Here is an 18,446-nt window from a genome sequence, read left to right as displayed (position 1 = left end):
TGTGTCTGCCAGAATCTGTCATTATTTAGAGTTTTATCTAGTTTTAAGCCACATTTTTACTATACACATTTTAGATCTTGGTCTGTTTTAACTACGTGTTTTAACCGGATGAAAGATTTAACAGATACCTGTTAAAATCACCACATCCATTTTGTTTTCGAGAGGAGGAGACCTCTGCAGATAATTTGGCTTCTGTTAAAAACCTTAACGTCTGGATTTTAAATTGGAGAGAAAGATGGTGAGCACATGTTAGCAGGAGCTGGGCCAACAGCCCCACCATGACAAGACAACAGACAACGTCAAAGAAAGACTGATTTGTAACGTGAAACTGATTTATTCAGGTTTTTTACTGGCTTCAGTCACCTGGTTAATTTGTTTTGGAGAAGAAGAGACCTCTGTGGAGAATTTTGCTCCCAGTGAAAACCTCCTGAACAATGAACACTGAATAAAAAAATAACAATAATAATAATAATAATAATAATAATTTGGATTTAAATAGCACCTTTCAGTGTACCCAATGCCACTTTCAAGAGTCAGAGAAGAAATAGAACAAGAATGGAAATAAAATAATAAGCATTGATTGTTGGAGATGAGTAAGCAGGAGGCCATAAGACTTGGTGAGCAAGTGGGTTTTCAGCAGTTTTTTGTAAATGTCCAGAGATGGGACTATGCAGATCTCTGCTGGGAGAGAGTTCCAGAGGATGGGGACTGCCAAACTGAAGGCTCTGTCATCAAAAGTTCGCAGGCTGATGTGGGCGGTGGAGAGCAGACCCTTGTCCGACGACCGTAGATTCCGGCACAAGGCATAGGAGTGAGGGAGATCACACAGATACTGGGGGGCAAAACTGTGGCAGGATTTGTAAGTGGGAAAAGGAGTTTGTACTGGATGCGGGATTTGACTGGAAGCCAGTGAGGTTGGATGAGGGTGGGGGTGATGTGCTGCCAGGGCTTGGTACAGGTGAGAACCCCCGCAGCTGAGGAATCCTAACCTTGAGAAACTGACTGCAATGACGGCATTGCTCCATCTTTTGCTTTTGTTTTGACTGGGAAACCCCTGGTGGCAGAAAATGACGTTTTAATCAACAGCTCTATAACAGTGCATCAAGTTGACTTTAAAAATTGCCATCAGCAGTGTTTTTTGGCTAATTACAAGAAAGGGCTTGAAATCAGTAATTGCTGAAGAACCATGCCGGTCCAATACAACGATCATAGCCTGGAAGACACAAAATGTCAATCATAGTTTAGACTGTACATGCAAGCATGGATACATCAGCATAATGTATATGTGTACTATAGTAACAATCCTGTCAGTAACTTCAAAATGTCTTTGTAGGAAATTATGAAAAACAGTATTGGGTTAGTGTGTGTGGAACCAACTGTGTGTCATTCCTGGCACGCTGGGGTGCTTTGAGCCTTTGAATAATATTAGGCTAGCTAACAGGCATGTAGTACTAGCCACTGGGCATAAAGCTCTGTGTGTGTGTGTGTGTGTGTGTGTGTGTGTGTGTGTGTGTGTGTGTGTGTGTGTGTGTGAGAGAGAGTGTGTGTGAGTGAGAGAGAGAGACAGAGAGAGAGAGAGCGCCTGTCACTGGAGATGTTCTTCCACTGCATCTCCCCTAAATTCCCTCTTGGATCGACAGTCCACAGTAAGGGGCAACACACACAAACACACACACACACACACACAGAGCTGTGTAATAGCTGTCAGGCTTGCGGCCATACCATGCACTGCAGGGTGCATACTGAAAAGCAGTGCAGTGCTGCAGTGAAGCATGGACTCTCTACACCTCCCCTGTGGTGTGTATGTGTGCATGTGTGAGTGTGAGCAAGAGAGAGGCTGACAGAGAGTGAGCAAGAAAAGGAGAGCTGGAGCACAATGAGCAGATATGGAAAGAGAGAGAGAGAGAGAGCGTTAAAGGAGGTGAAATGATTGATAGTGGTGCTATTTGCTCCTTCACAGTGCAGGTTAAAAGCCAGCTGTCTGTTGGTACAAAGACAAGTACCAGACAGCATCAAAACTCGTCATCCAGACAGTGTGGTTCACACTGCACGCCTCCCGACCAAAATCAGCTTTTTCATTCCACCTGTTCAACAGATTTGGCAGTGCTTCGGCGTGCCATAATGATAGGGTACCCAAGGTAAACCATTATTCAAAAGACTTTTCCATCATATTTTATTCACATATTCAAATATAGCACCATTATGCAAAAAAGTGTTGCCTATTAGGAGTATCATATATCAGACTCTAATACATGCCATTATGCAAAACGACGTCAGCTGTATTTGAAATAGTGGTATTCCATATGCCGCCGTCGATTTGAGGGTGACCTCTTGAACCCAGCTACTGTCAAATCGATCATCTGTAACCTTTTCATGCGCTCCAAGTCCTCCCCTCCTCAGTAGACATGAACCAGACATCATACTGTAACTCTCATAATGGTGTATTCATGACCTTATGCAAACCTTGAAATTTAAGAATAAAAATACCTTTTAGATTTGTATTATCAGCCAACAACCTCTCTTAGCTACAGTTTCTATGTCTGTCAAGCTTTCCATTCTTGCACAGCTCACATGCAGTTTACAACAACAACTGTAGCAGATTTACCACTCAAGATTCTTAGTAATTTTAGAAATAGTGGGCACAAAAGCAGACTTCTTATTTCATCAGTCTGCTATACATAATATTGTGCTAAAACACTAAGGCTAAAACAAATTAACCTTACAATAAAAAAAGGCTTTTAGGATGAATACTAACATGTAAAGTTAGCTAGGGTTGCTAGAATATAAATTTCTTGAAATTCCATAAAGTCTTCCAACCCATATGACCACATAAGTTGTATGTTCATAGCTCTGAGCAGGACCCATTGGAGTGTTTACTAAACTAGCTCTCCTACCAGTGGACTATAGATTAGCTTGTATGACTGGTAATGGTCACAGTTTTAAACACGTGGGTAACTTGATATAATGAGCGAAGTTACACAAAAACTTAGGTTTAGGTAAGAAAACTCTTTGATTAGGTTTAGAAAGAGAATCATGGTTTGGCTTAAAATGAATACCTGGATAGAGTCTTTTTACAAGCAAAAATTATGACCCATATTTGTTTTCAGACAGCTCAGTGGGTTGATTTCATTGCCAGAGTGGCCGTGGGATGGACTCAAGCCTGCGGCCCCTTGCTGCATGTTACACACACCCCCGCCCCCCAACACTTAATACTGTCCTATAGATTATAACCAAGCCCAAAAAAATAAATGAACGTGAAGACACTCCTGAGATATGTCACCATGCTAAGTTTAGTTGTTAAAATAACTCTAGATTGACTTTTGGTTTTACATAGGGCACGACCGATCCACCTCCTCTCTCTCCCACTCTAAGCAGACTTTCTCACTCTTTGTACTACATCGCCTGACTTCCTTCTTTGCTCCTGTAATAATTATCATGGCCACTAGAAGTTGCCATTGAACAAAAAACAAATATGGGTCATAATTTTTGCTTGTAAAAAGACTCTGTCCAGGCACCCAGGAATTATGCCAGACTTTGAAGCCAATTTTCGTAGTGGCCAAACAGTGGATATACAACTTCCTGGTTCGTCATGTTATGCCTTGCAGCCCAAAAAGACCATTTCCCATTGACTGACGTAGTGAAAGAGACCTCTGTAAATCAGTGGATACATATTCAGGGTATAATCTATTTGGTCCGATAACATTTGGAAAGTCTAGAAGAGACACAGGATTTAATTATTTTATTCCCATTCAAGTTAACGAAGCACCACACTGGAAGGAGCTGGCTGGTGGAAGTCTTTGGTGCACCCCTGCTCTATGAGCTGCACAGTGCAAGCAGTGCCCGATCATATGGGTAATTTTATATTTGGAAGTTGAACCATTTTGGCTTCATACACCACTGAGCATCTCTCATGAATGATTCGGGCCCTGCCGCCAATGCTGAGTCCAGGTCTCTTTATACATCCATGGCTCTATCTGGTCTTATTTTGGAGAAGGACAGTCTGACAAATCCAGTGAAGAGCAGGACAGACTCACTAACGTTAGCTTAAGCTCTGATAGTAGCATTCAAGACTGACTCCTATACAGTGGATGTGCTAGTTGTGAATGGGGCTTTTTTAAAATTGTAACCCCATAAGCTAATGCAGTAAATTAATTCTTGGCCTCTGAAGTTTTCTACAGCTCAAACTTGAGCAGATAAACTTTCTGTTTAATCCGTTATTTATACTTTTGCTCTCTTTAAGGTCTTGGAAAGGCAAAAAAAAAGACCACTCTTAAAACTCTTACATTAATAGCCCCATACACACCACTGTAATGTATGGAGAAACATCATGTCTGTCAGACCTGCCGTGCATAGTTTCAGTTGCTAAGCTATGATTGGACAATAGCTGCTTGGTTTAGCGAATGGTCAATTCAAAATAATTATTAGATGATGATGTACAGCATTGAGATATGATATTTTATGCAGTATTATTGACAAGCACTGAATTTAGATATCTTTAATTACAGCTGAATAGAGTGTAGGAGGTGTAAAATTATTTTTTGGACATTTGCACTTAGTCATTTGAGAAATTAGTTTTTCTCTTGTCGACTTTTGTATGCACTTCATGCTAACCATCAAGATCCTCCCTATCATTTAGGCTGCTTGATGTAATGATCCCTTACTTTTATGCATGGGCAGACTCTCCCCCTCTCTTCCCCCCTGTCTCCTCCTCTCCCTCCCTCTACCTGCCTCTCTTTCTCCCATCTTTCTTTCTTTGCCAGCTCCATCTCAAAGCCAGGCTTTAATTTTGATCAGCGATGAAATGATTGCTCTCCTCTTTCGATTTTTCTTTTCTCCCCCTCCCGCCCCACAGCAGTTGTCATAGAAACAGAGGTGTGTGTGTGTGTGTGTGTGTGTGTGTGTGTGTGTGAGACTGTGAGCGTCTGTGTTCCAGTCGATCCCCTCAGCAGAGAGATTTATCACCCAGACTAAGCCAGGAGGGTGTGTGTGAATGATTTTCTGTGTGTGTGTGTGTGTGTGTGTGTGTGTGTGTGTGTGTGTGTGTGTGTGTGTGATGGCCAAATGTGTGCTTGTCTGTCTACCTTTGTAGCTTCCCTCTTACACACCTATATCTTCCTCTGTATTTACACACATAACAGTATTTTAGGCAGTGTGTTTTCCCAGTTTTATGTTTTTATCTGTGTGCGCCTAACAGTGTGTGTAATAGGTCCCCTGTCCCCTCATCAACCCCCCATCACACACACTCACACACTCTCAGCCTAGCTGCCTGGATGACTTGAGATTGAGTGTGTTTGGTGGCTTAGGCCGGCCACAACTCTAATCCTCCGCACTCTTACAAACACAAACACACACTCGCGCACATACAAAAAGTCCCAGGTCTCTCCACTATTAGCCTGGGCCGAGGGAGTGTATGCGTGAGTATGTGTGTCCGTGTGTGTGTGTGTGTGTGTGTGGAGGGGATTGCTCAGAGACACCAGAGAGGGAGAGAGCGAAACTAACCCAATTTCCTGCTCCATTTCCTTTTCACGCGGCGGGCGCGTCCCATTCCACGGCGGGCCGGGTTGAACACCAGCCACCCTACAGCCCGGGGTCACGCCTTTTACCTCAGAGTCACACACAGGAGAGGGAGGGAGCACTGTAAATAAATCATGTGCTCAAGATTACACATGAAATTGCTATTTTGAGTGAAACTGAAGTTCACCAAAAGTCACAATTTGACCTACGTTCCTTAAAACCAAGTTCCATAAATGTAAAGAATGAATACATATTTCATAAATCTGTTAAAGGAGCTATAGCTATACAACATTAGGACCATAAATATAGCATATATATATATATACACCACAATTTGCTATGTAAAGATAGATAAAGTGAATTAATGTTGTCCTGAGCAGAGAATGAATTCACACTTCATTCACACACAAGTCTTTAAAATGCCAAGAGATGGGAATTTATTAATCTTTTTCTCTGATATTGCATTGTAAAATCTCAAAGTAATTGGTAAATAATTTACCAAAAGCCTCTTGAATTAATTTCAGACATATCAGGATAGTGGAACCAAAAACATGGGGAAGTGCAAATTTAATTTTAAAAAATGGCTATTTAACCAAGATATTGCTGCCTAGTTGAAACGATACAAGTTAACACATACAGGTGTTGATTTATTTTATGCAAAAAGTTTTCCAAACTTCAATTCCCCAAGTCATGTTTTATGTTAAAATAAACATTTGGGCAAAATTATTCTTAACTTAAAATAATTGATGTTGGTTCAATTTTCATCTTCACTTTTGGTTATTGTAAAATTGGACTTAAATTTAATTCCAAGTGGCATCAAAAAAGTCTTAAAAAGTCCTAAATCTGTTAGCATTGTTAGCTGCTAGCAGCTGTTGAGAGCTGTGTGCAGGCAATCCCAGACTCTGAATTACAGATATCCTCTAAGTGTCGCATACAGCTCTTTTAGTACGTAGAAGGCAACTGAATGTAAACTGTAAAGCTGAATATTAGTTGGGAAATATGGATGAAATCCTTTATCACAGTTTGCATAGATTTGGGTTGCAATATTGATACATATTTTGATATACTGTAGTAACATTTTTGGGCTATTAAATGAGAAGCAGTTTCAGCTGAAATGAGTCATCACTATGTTTGTGTTGTTAAACTAACAGAAGCACATGGTAACTCACAACTGTAGAGGGATGTTTAAGAGTGGTTCTCATAAATGACACAACCCATAAATCATCTTTTGCTAAACACAGACATCGGCTTAAAATAATTACATCATTAAAACCGATTATTTACAGCTGATATGATACGCCCCAGCGCAGTTCGTCATTTTACCTGGCAGAAGTGACTCTCAGTGGCATCTGAAAATGAGCTTGCTAGAAATTACCTGAATGTTTTAAATTTTGTTAATTTAAAATTATAGTGAGGAGAACTAGAAGCTTTGGTAAAGCTTTGTTAGCTAGTGGTTTATAGATGTGGATTTGGACCACAGACAGAACCAGCTATCAAAACCTACATTTTTATTTGTGTTTTAGTAAACCCATCTAATAAATGCTACCATAGCAAAAACACTAAAACTCTGGCTGTAGATATATTTATTTCAGCTTGCAGTGTATATTGTCATTTCACCCTGACCGTAATGTAGCTAACATGAACTTGCATTTGGAAACCCTGTCTGATGTAGTTCTTGAGCCTCTCAGCGAAAAATTCACACATATTTGAATGCTTTGAAAACTATAGCTTGATGGAATCAGTCAGGCATTTATCAACAAAAAAACGTGACTTTGAAACAATAATGCCATATTGAAATTACGGAACTTATCAAATGACAATATTCCTGAGCTGTCAGAGCTACACCACCACCATGCTGGCTTGTTTCCAGCTTTGAACACAAGTCGTGATCTAAGTGCATATACATTACATGCTAGTAGGTGAAGAAGAATATCTTTGTGGTCATTGTGTAAGTACAATGAGATTCAGTTTGCAGCTTTCGTATCAATTCTATAATGAATAAGGTACAAAAAAGAATTACAATAGAAAATACATTGGCAATAAAATTACATAACATTTTCGACAGCATCAGGCAATATTAAAACAATGCAAATAGCTCATGTGTGTTAAAAACTAAAACAGTGCATACATAACACACAATGTAAAAACACAGGATGGTTATATGGGTTAGTCCATGTCCAGGTTAAACCATGGACAAATATGTTCAGTGTGTGAACCAGATATCAATATACAGTGGTGGAAAAAAGTTTTCGGACACCCCATGCATTTGTGAAATATTGCATTAAGAATCACTCTTAGGTCTTCAAGTGCAATTTCTTTTAATACAGTCACAGCCAAAATACTAAGTAAATCCTAAAAAAGCCATTCAAAACTTAAAATTGATTGGTTCCATAAAAATACATAAGAAATTTTGAGTATTGGGTCATTTTGGTACCAGTGATGAAGGTCGTTCTTTTTATTAAAAGACACAATTTTTGTTGCCAAGCTTCGTGTCTATATAAAGCCAGCACATTTGAAAGTTCTTCAGACACAAAAATGGCTAAAACAAGGAACCTAACGCAGGAAACACGCCTGACGATAAAGATTCTCAGCCAGGAAGGGTACAGCTGCCGCCAGATAGCCAGGAAGTGCAGATGCAGTCCTTCAGCAGTTGGATACACTCTGCAGAAATACAGACGAACCAACAGCTTGGAAGACAAACCAAGATCTGGGCGTCCAAGGGTTTCTTCAGCAAGAAATGACCACATCCTGATCCGCATGTGCAGGCAAAACCGCCGAATGACATCACAGGAGCTTCAGCAGCAGTGGTCAAACCAAACTGGTGTCCAGTGTTCCACCCGCGTCGTTGGGCCCAGGCACACAAGAACTGGACAGCCAGGAACTGGAAGAAGATTTTGTGGTCAGATGAGTCCAGTTTCCAGCTTTACTTTCCTCCTACTAATGTGAGGGTACGCAGAAGGCCAGGCGAAGCATTATCTCCAGCATGTACAGTACCTACTGTCAAGCATGGTGGAGGCAGTATCATGGTTTGGGGATGCATGAGTGCTGCTGGTGTTGGTCATCTCACTGTCTGTGATGGTACATTGAACTCTACCAAGTATTATACCATTCTCCAAACCCACATGCTCCCTTCTGCGCGTGCACTGTTCCGTCGAGGTACAAACTGGATGTTTCAACAAGATAATGCCCCTTGCCACACATCCAAGGCCAGTAGAACTTGGCTGCAGGAGCACAGTATCCAGGTCTTAGAGTGGCCAGCTCAATCCCCGGACATGAGCCCCATTGAAAATCTGTGGTGGATTATCAAAGGTCTGTTTCAAAGCATAAACCAAAGAATTTAGAAGAATTAAAAGCAGTAATTCAAGAAGAATGGGACAAGATTACCCCTCAACAGTGTGAAAGGCTCGTGGGGAACATGCCAGCCAGGATTAGAGCTCCACTACGTGCCAATGGCAGGACTACTAAATAATAATTTGATGATGTGATGGTTTATTTATTTTTTGTTCAGTTTTGAACACATTCTCTGTTATTTGTTGACTTTAATACCGACAATGTTGAGAACTGACATATTGAAACTGTCAAGAATTTAGTTTTGTTAGTTTTTCTTGTAAACAATAAACAAAAAAATATAATTTGTATTTGTTTGTATCTGTCTAATGCAGCCACACCTTTTGAAACACAAAAAAGATTTTTCCACAAATATTTCATGATAATATTTGAGATTGTGTAAAATTTTAAGGGTGTCCGAAAACTTTTTTCCACCACTGTATGTACACTCATTTGTGTAGAATAAGTCCTGTTGAACATGTATGTGCTCAATCTTCATGAAAAATGTGCATTCTCAGTGGAAGCTCTTACTTGTCTTTTGACATTCTCTGTCAAGCTCCATATGCCAACACCAACGGCACGGTCCAGTGGCAGTGACAGCACGTACAAGCACACACACACACACACACACACACAGAGTCACACACAGTCCCTGAGTTGTCTTGACCTAATTGAAGCCCAGCGGTCTGCCTGAGGTCATTCTCTTATACCTCCTTTATTTTAATGAGATTTTTAATTAGCATGTTAATTGCCTAACGTGATCAGCGGGGTGACTAGCTAGCTGGCTAGCTGCTGTTGGCATCCAGCTGGGCCATAACACTGAGGCTTTCCACTCTGCTGAACAAAAACCGTGCGAAGCTGAGCTTTGCTAGGCTGGCCTGGAGAGGAAATGGTGTTGAAGAAAACAAGCACTGCTTTTCTGCAGTCTTATGTTACATTTATGGTGGAAGCAGAGCTCTAGATCTAATTAATTACTAGTTTATTCAAATGGGTTTCTATTCTCTGACACACAGTTGATTTGCTGCTTTCTTCTTTTATTTAGAAAACAGTATCAGGAGGCTACAAAGACAGCTTACCAATATTAGCAGCAGAACATTAATACAATACCTATCATTATTGTGTTGTGCTGCTTATGCAGAAATGTTTTTTCATATGACATGTTATGTTGTTTTATGTTGATAAGATATTTTGTCATACTGTTTAGACAAATCCAGGTTGAAGGCAGAGGTAAACAAGCCGCCATTACTGTGCTTGGATCTCATTGGAAAACCTATGGAATAACACTGTAATGTACTATGCAAAAAATTTCACTTTGAACTGCGTCTAGGACCTCCTGTATAATATGTTTAATTTTAAAAATCTAATAAAAGAAAAGATTATAATTTAAAACACTGAAAACTTCAACAACATTAGGTTCATTTTAAATGTCCTGCAAAGCAGTAACTGATTCGTGCTGTTAACCAACAACAATAAACTTGAGCTTTGGGAAAAAAAAAAAAAAAAAAACAGAAGGCAAAATTCAAAAGGTCCTACTACATGAAATAAATTTTCATTCATTCATTCATTTCCATTACATCCTTGTGTTTGAATTCTGAAAAGAATGTCATAAGTTGACAACAGACTGACCCAGGACATACGAATGGAGTCTGCTTGTGTTGTACTGCTGATCTCTTGCTGTCTAGTAGGCTGGGCACTCTCTGTGTATGTTTCCTGGGCCAAAATGTCACATTTACAATGTCAAGTGTCATCCATGATGTTTTTATTAAATATACTTTACATCTGATCAGTGCAAGAAATCATGGTCAGTTGAAAGTTTGTTGATTTCTAACCTTTAGGGATGCACACAATTAGACGTTTAAACGATAAAACATCGGCCTGAGTTGCCGTCATGTTCACATTCATACTGCATAGTGCAAAGTTTCTCATACTTCAGCGGCATTTAAAATCTGACATGTTTGTTGAAGATTGTGATTAAGGGCTTCAAAGGGCTCTTGATGCACACAATATTTTTTGGGACAATGTTTCAAATACTTAACAATAAATTGTGCTAAATTTTGACTGTTTTCTGAGTGTTCTCCCTTTTTTAGACTAGTCGACTAGTCTTAATTAAAATTTTAGTTTAGTCGACAGGGATATTAGTTGCCAGGAACATCCCTAATAACCATGAGATAGCATGTAATGCTAGTTTACATTCACTGTGCAGGTTGGAGAAAAATGTATTGTTATGTATTGCTAGCTTGTCAGAACCATTTTTTTTATTGTTTTGAAAATTAATAAATTCTACATTCACACAAATCACCTACCTGTCATAGGGGGAGACTGCTGAATGTGATTAACTCGTATATTAACTATATCCAGACCATTCTCTCCAAAAAACAGGCTTTTGAGTCATCTGTGCAAGCATCTTATTATAACATATTTATGCTTATGTACGCACCAGCCTCTAGTGGCCGTAGTAATTTCGACAGGCGCAAAGGAGGAAGGTAGGTGATGTAATATAAAGAGCGACAGAGTGTGTATGGAGGACTTCAGGGTGGATGGATGGGTCAAACAACAACAGGACTTTCACCCTGCAGATCACTCGTAATGTCCGATGTGAACCAAAAGTCAACCTTGACTGATGTCACATACTTAACTTACATCACCTATGGAACAAAAGATATGTAACAAACATACTTATATAAAGAAGTTCCGCATGATATCCAGAGTGTTAATATAGCAGCAAACAGCTATTTGCTATAGAAAGATATAGTGGAGTAATGGCATCTTGAGTAGAGAATGAAGTTATATTACCTCTGTGCGCGTTGTAATCCGAGCTTCACTGTACGTTGTTATGGTAGCCAGCTGAGATGGAATATTAGTGCATGTGAGTCTCTGTGTGTATCCCACTGGCTAGCTAATCACCACCGCTCTGCACTGCGCTCATATGGCAATTACTGTTGTTATAGGATGGTGTTGTTGCAGAAGCATAGTGGCCAACTTCTGGTTCCCCCTGGTTAACACCATTAGCTCTGTTAGCACTGTTAGTGCCCTCAGCTGCTAGCCACCAGCTCAGCCACCACCATGTTCAGAGCCATGTGCCGACAACCTCTGAACCATAAATGTGCTGTGAATATCTTAAACAGCTACTTTAACCCAAACCACTTTTTTTTCTAACCTCATTTCCTAACATTAACCATATGATTAAAACTGCGACCATTAGTACATGCACCTGTCGCTGGTATTCTTTAACAGTCATATGTGTCATTTTTGGAGTCATTGGCAAACAAGTATCCATACCATTCACTGTCAATTCAAATATGTTCAGTCCCATAACCAGATTCATTCTCCTTTCAGCTCTGTTTTGGTCTGAAACCTCGACTTTACTTTGCTAAGTAAGAAGTTATAAAAGTAATTAGTTGATGATGAAATGATGATTGCCATAGCTGAATCTGGCTCTTGAAACTCTGACAATACATAGAGAAAAGCCATGGTTGGAAGGTCAGAGAAGGAAGCAAATAAAAGAGGAAGCAGTAGTGTTTTTTAAAGTATATATTTAAGGAGAGAAGATAACGTGAGCCGGGGAAAATGTATAGGAGATGAAAGGCGGTGGAGGTGGCCGAAAAGATGGAAAGTGACACAATGCACAGAGTGTCTCTCTTTCTCTGTCATGTCATTCTGTTAACTTCACTCTAGCAGGAACTCAAGGCTGTGCGGTTATGAGGCTTGCCTTTATAATTTACCACCGCCGGTGTCGGCTTCTTTATTGAGCCTGGCCTTCACTGACAGACACAGACACAGAGGAGGCTTTGATTTAGCCTGGGAACGTTCTCGCGTGTGTGGACCCTGTGAATCATTCTCTCTCTCCCATATCTCCTTTTGTTGTTCTGTCATATCCTCTTCTCTCTCTCCCTCTCTTTCTGTCTTTTCCTTTTTTTCCATACCTCTCCATTATTTCTCTCCCAGGCTGCTTCCTCTCATTCTTATCCCTTTATACTAATTCTTTTCTATCTACCTCTCCTCTCATCTGTCTTCCCCTCCATGCCTCCTGTCTTCTCCCTTCTTTCTAATCACCTCTCTTGTCTCCTCTCTCCCTCTGCAGTCAGATCTACTGTATAGAGAATGCCCATGGCCAGCTGGTGCGTGACCTGGACTTCAACCCCAACCGGCAGTACTACCTGGCCAGCTGTGGAGACGACTGCAAGGTCAAGTTCTGGGACGTCCGCAATGTCCAGGAGCCTGTCAAGACCCTGGAGGAGCACTCACACTGGTGGGTGGATTGGTGGGGGGGTGTACAGGGAGGTTCAGGCAGGGGTGGGCAGTGGAGTGGGTACTGTCCTTGAACCAGAGGATCCGAGTTCAATTTCCTGTGTTAGCAAGCATCCGTCTTGCTCAAGTGTCCCTGAGTGTTACACTAAATCAGAACCTACTCTTATCTTTCCATGTTTGGGTGGCAAACAGACATTTTTTGTACGTGGATTAACCAAGTATGATGTTGTTAAACTAGGGGTGTAGTAAGAGTTTTTAAAGGCCAATGTCAGTGGGCCTTCTAAAAGCTGATACAGTATATTGAAGGTATTTTTCTTTGGGGTATAATGCAAGAAAGGATAATTGACATTGATTTAAAGGTCCTATGAAATAGTATTTTTATTAATGTGATGCATTTGCTGCATTAATGTTGGACATGATGTAGTGACACACAGTCAGCTATGGACTGGCTGTTATGGGAGTGGCTGTTTGATTTGGTAGGATGACCAGAAAGGGCAGGATAAATGGCTCTACAGGTTGGACTTTTCAGTTACATCCACTAAAGTATCATGTACAAAGAGGAATAAAGTAGGGCTGGGCGGTATGACAGAATTTTCATTTCATTTTTTGTTTTAAATCATATCGGTTTCACAGTATTTGACGGTATTTTGCTCAGGTTCAGCGCACTTGACATGCTGCTTTGTTGTGCTATGGCCTATTGAAGTGCTGGAATTTGTTATTTACGTGACAACGCCTGAATGCAACACAGGCTCCTGTCCATTAGTGCCGTGCTCGGTTGTAACTGTCTAAGACTCTGGTCTGCTTCGGTCAGGAAAATGCTGGCCAAGCCGCGCTCAGGTAGTTTCTAAAGTGCTAAGATGGAAAAAAATAAAAATAAAATCAGCAGCGGCAGTCATATTTCAGCAGTGGTGTCCCGCTGCTAGTTGCACATAAGGGAAACACTGCTCTTGTTGGTATGAGTTCTTCTGGGTCATCGTGTTCTTTTCAGCAACGTGTACAGTTGCTTCATTTTCAAGACTCTCTCTGGCAGCCATTCTAGCCTCTAAACTTTTCTCTGTGCTCTCACTCTAGCTGGCTCTAGCACGCCTGTGGTGTGCAGCAGTAAAATGGGTCCCCACTGAAACACTTTCCCACCGTGCATGTTCCGGACGTTGTTTGGGCTTTACACCGGTATTGCGGTATATGAAAAATTCGTATCATAACGAAAATAAATACTGTTTTTCGGTACGAACCGGTATACCACACAGCCCTAGAATAAAGTAAGTGGACAGCGACACTGGTCACCTGGTGGTTCAAATCAAACTCTGGGCAAAGTTAAAGCAGTAAACTCTTAAGACTTATTTACTTGATATCCTAAACAGTAAATTCATAATCTTGAAACTTTGATTAAAGTTTAATTAAATTAAAGATTTGACAATACAAAAGCTTAAAGGTATATTATGCAGGATTTCCAGTTTGTTAACACACTCGCCAGCAAAGTGAAAGTAAAAGCCAACCCCAGATTCACTCTCGTTTGGCCTTTCACCCCACTACATTTGTTTTTTTTTCTGTGCTGTGTCTCTTGGATGCCCGCTGCTTACAGTCTGGCACCTGGTCGCTACCTTTTTATAAAGCAACAACCTCACCTGAGCGCCATGGGACTCCACGCCTAACATGGTGAACCCAGAAAATAATAAAATCCAGGCCGAGGGCAACATCTATATACTGTCACACACTGAGAGTTGGCCATAACTGATGATTGAATCTATAAATTGTTTTTTTGTTTTTGGGAAATCTGCGTAGTATACCTTTAAGCAAAAAGCAGATTTTGTTTTCAGATACAAAATCTGTCTTAAACAACCTGTAGTAACTGCACTGAGGGTTATTATAGCCCTTATCATGCCACTCCTAAAGGTCCATGTACTTGGGTCTTACGTTAACTATAAATTTAATGTCATAGGAAACCTTAGAAATATAATATTTACTATTGCCATAAAGTTTTTGTAGCAAATTAAACATAGTGCATGATATCTTCTTGAGCACTGCTCTTTAAATGCACTCAAAAATTGATGATTTTTATTGCTCTACTGCTCTATCTAACTTTTGGCTCTTCACCTCAGCATATACAGTGCAGTTTGCTGTTTGCTGTGCAACAAACCTTTCAACAACTTTCAATTTGGTCAAAATGATGGGAACCCCATGCCTCATTTCGACACAGGAGAACTGGAACTACCAGCCGGTCATAATGATATTTTTTGCTGAAAAAAATGGACTGCATTGATATATCTCTTTTCTAGTCCTAACAGCCTCTCAAAACGCTTCACAATAGAAGGACTATTCATCCATTCGCACACATGCGTGCACACACTACAGTCATACAAGGTGCCACCAGCTCATCAGATAAACATTCACACCCTTGTGAATGTTTATTTGATAAACATATCTGATGAACATTCATCTGATTCTGATTCTGATTCTGATTCTGATTGTGATACACACAGTTGATCACACTGCAAAGGTCAGGGATCAAACCTCTGATCTTTGGATAGGTAGATGACCACTCTACTTCCTGAGCCATAGCCGCCCCCTGATATACTCATAGTCGGAGATAACTGCCAGTTTAAACAAAATTCCATTCATCTCCATTATGTTGAGCTGGAGACAGACATCTCAGAGATGGATATTTCAAAACCTGGGCAAAAAAAAGTGAACTGTGTGCATGGCTACATACCAGAGGGGTAAGAGATGAAATTGCAAATTGGATGTGCCAAGTGGGAATCGTGTTAGTAAAAGTCTCATTTGATGATAGGAGTGGAGGCGTTAAGTTTTAGGGATTTTCTTGTAAATGTAATGGGGAAATTTTCTGAAAGTTAAGAGACACTCCCCTTTTTTAAAGTGCCTGATAATGGTTAAACTGTTCAACTGTTTCCCCACAGCTAACTGAACTGGTCCCCTGGAGTTGGGGACATTTAAAAAAATGTGACCAAAATAGGTGGAAAAAGTGATTTATCATTTCATTAAATTTTACAACTTGAATTTGTATTTCCAGCATCTAATATAATTATACTGTATTTGTGCAATAGGGAAAAGCCTTTTTCACAGCATTAGTGTAGTTCAGGCACATTCAGTAAAACTCACTAACAATAATGATAAACATGATGATAACTCCGTCGCTCCGCTGTTGATTGGTTTCTGGTTTTATTAATGGCTTTATCTCCTAACTAATGAAATGCCCTAACCACTGCTGGTGCAATAAAAGGTAGTAACACACTAATTACTAATTAAATAGGCAGCTACTCGTTTTGTCAGTAAGGATTGAATCGCTGTGGGTCGAACGCAGCCCAGTCCTGCTCTAGCTTGTCTTCTGTGAGGCTTCAGGCACTGCTAAGAGCTGAACATAGTGTACTGCAGAAGTGTGTGTGTGTGTGTGTGTGTGTGTGTGTGTGTGCGAGCGTGCATGGGAGACACTTTCTCTCTCCTGTGTGAGCTGAATAGATGATCAGTGTGTCTGCGAGCCAAACTGGGCTACTGCTGCAGCACACCAATCCTTACCTGATAAAGGCAGACACACACACACACAAGCATAGCATATGCACACACGAATGCCTTTGTGTACGTACGTGCACACACACACAGGAGCGGGTGTTATCTCCAAAAGAAAGATAGACTTGGCAAACATATCCATAACTGTAGATAGCTGCAGATGGGATCTCTTCAGATAGCAGATAAGTGTGTGTGTGTGTGTGTGTGTGTGTGTGTGTGTGTGTGTGTGTGTGTGCCACCATCCAATCAGTGTTTTTGCAAGGGCTCTCTTTTTATCTCTATGTGTGGCTACATGCATTTATGTGTGTTCAAGCATTTCTATAATGCATATGCATATGTCTGTGTGTATTTGTCCTGTGTGTACACCTATCTTTAGTGTGACGCATATATGTGTGGGTGTGTGGCTGTATGATTTCCTGTGTGTGTGTGTGTGTGTGTGTGTTTGTTGTGCGTACTCATTTTTTTCGGAGCGCAGCCAGGATATGGCCTCAGGGCTGCTGGGGGTATTAGGGACTATTTTTTAGCAGGGAAGCGGATTAGGGGAGCGCAGGGAACGGCGTGGCCGAGGCTGATTTCCTGTCAACAGCCTCCGTTATCCCTGAATCCCTCCCTCTGAGGGAACTGGGACCGCACTCTGAGCTGTGCCCCGGGCTCGCAGCGAGAAAGAGACATAGAAAAACACAAAGAGAAAAGGGGAGAGAGAGGATGAGGATGATAAAGAGCAAGAGAGGGAGACAGTGTTGACAATCAGAGCAATAGAAAGAGAGGGACAAAAATGTTGAGAGGAAGGGAGGGAAGGTGAGGAAAAATTGAATTGAAAAAGTGGAAGTAAGCAACAAATAAAACCAGGATCAGGGAGTTTATGATAATGATCATCAACTCGTGAACTAAGCCCAAATATAGACTGAAAGGTACCAAATCCTCATTATTGGCATGCGAGTATACACCCAGAAAGGCATAATTCGTTGTGAATCCCACTGTGAGAACGCTGCATTTTCTGCATGATTTGTGTGGGCACAAGTGTGTGAAAGAGAGATAGAGACAGGCAGTTTCTCTGCACGACTGTGTTTGTGTGTTTTCAGCATGTGTGGTCTTCCCGTACTAACAGAGTCAACATATATGCATGTGCTTTTACATGTGGAGCTTTGTTTGAGACAATGAAAGATGCATACATGGCTGCAGATTCTTTAATGCATCCATGCATGAAATGCTTTGTTATAAATGTTGAATGCATGTCTGGTAAAGTGTCGTCATTTTCCCAGGGTGTGGAGCGTCCGCTACAACCACAGCCACGACCAGCTGGTGTTGACAGCCAGCAGTGACAGCCGCCTCATCCTCTCCAATATGGTGTCCATCTCCTCAGAGCCATTCGGACACTTGGTGGACGATGAGGAGCTCAGCGAGGGGGAGGACAACCACCAGGAGGACAAGTAAGAGCAACTGAGGCTAGTTAGAAATGGCAATGCTTCCATAAATCTAAATGTTGGTAATTACTGCTTCTTTTTTTAAAGGATAGCCTGATTTAAATGGATAGTTCACCCCGAACCTTAAGAACACAAATTTTCCCTCTTACCTGTGGTATTTTAAATCAGTCTAGATTGTTTTGGTGTGAGTTGCAGAGTGCTGGAGATATCGGCTGCAGAGATGTCTGCCTTCTCTTGAATATAATAGAACTAGATGGCACTCGGCTGGTGGTGCTCAAAGTGCCAAAAAATATATACTTGAAAAACTCGACAACGTCTCTTTCCAGAAATCATGACCCAGTTACTCAAGATAATCCACACACCTTGTCATGAGCAGTTTCATGTGGGAACTATTTCCTTTCTACTGACCTA

General features: G+C 40.9%; 1 protein-coding gene across 1 annotated transcript in view; it reads left to right on the top strand.

Annotated features, from left to right (window-relative positions):
* eipr1 (EARP complex and GARP complex interacting protein 1) overlaps positions 1 to 18,446 on the top strand; it is an 83,652-nt gene that overhangs the window by 59,400 nt on the left and 5,806 nt on the right. Inside the window, exons 7-8 of the mRNA XM_049595263.1 lie at positions 12,923 to 13,090; positions 17,874 to 18,041. Coding sequence (XP_049451220.1) covers positions 12,923 to 13,090; positions 17,874 to 18,041 — 336 coding nt within the window. The remainder of the gene's footprint in view (positions 1 to 12,922; positions 13,091 to 17,873; positions 18,042 to 18,446) is intronic.

Source organism: Epinephelus fuscoguttatus, linkage group LG14 (genome assembly GCF_011397635.1).
Source record: "Epinephelus fuscoguttatus linkage group LG14, E.fuscoguttatus.final_Chr_v1".
In the NCBI taxonomy this organism is placed as follows: Eukaryota; Metazoa; Chordata; class Actinopteri; order Perciformes; family Serranidae; genus Epinephelus; species Epinephelus fuscoguttatus.
Note: the sequence above shows the minus strand (reverse complement) of the source record. Positions and strands in the feature narration are given on the sequence as shown.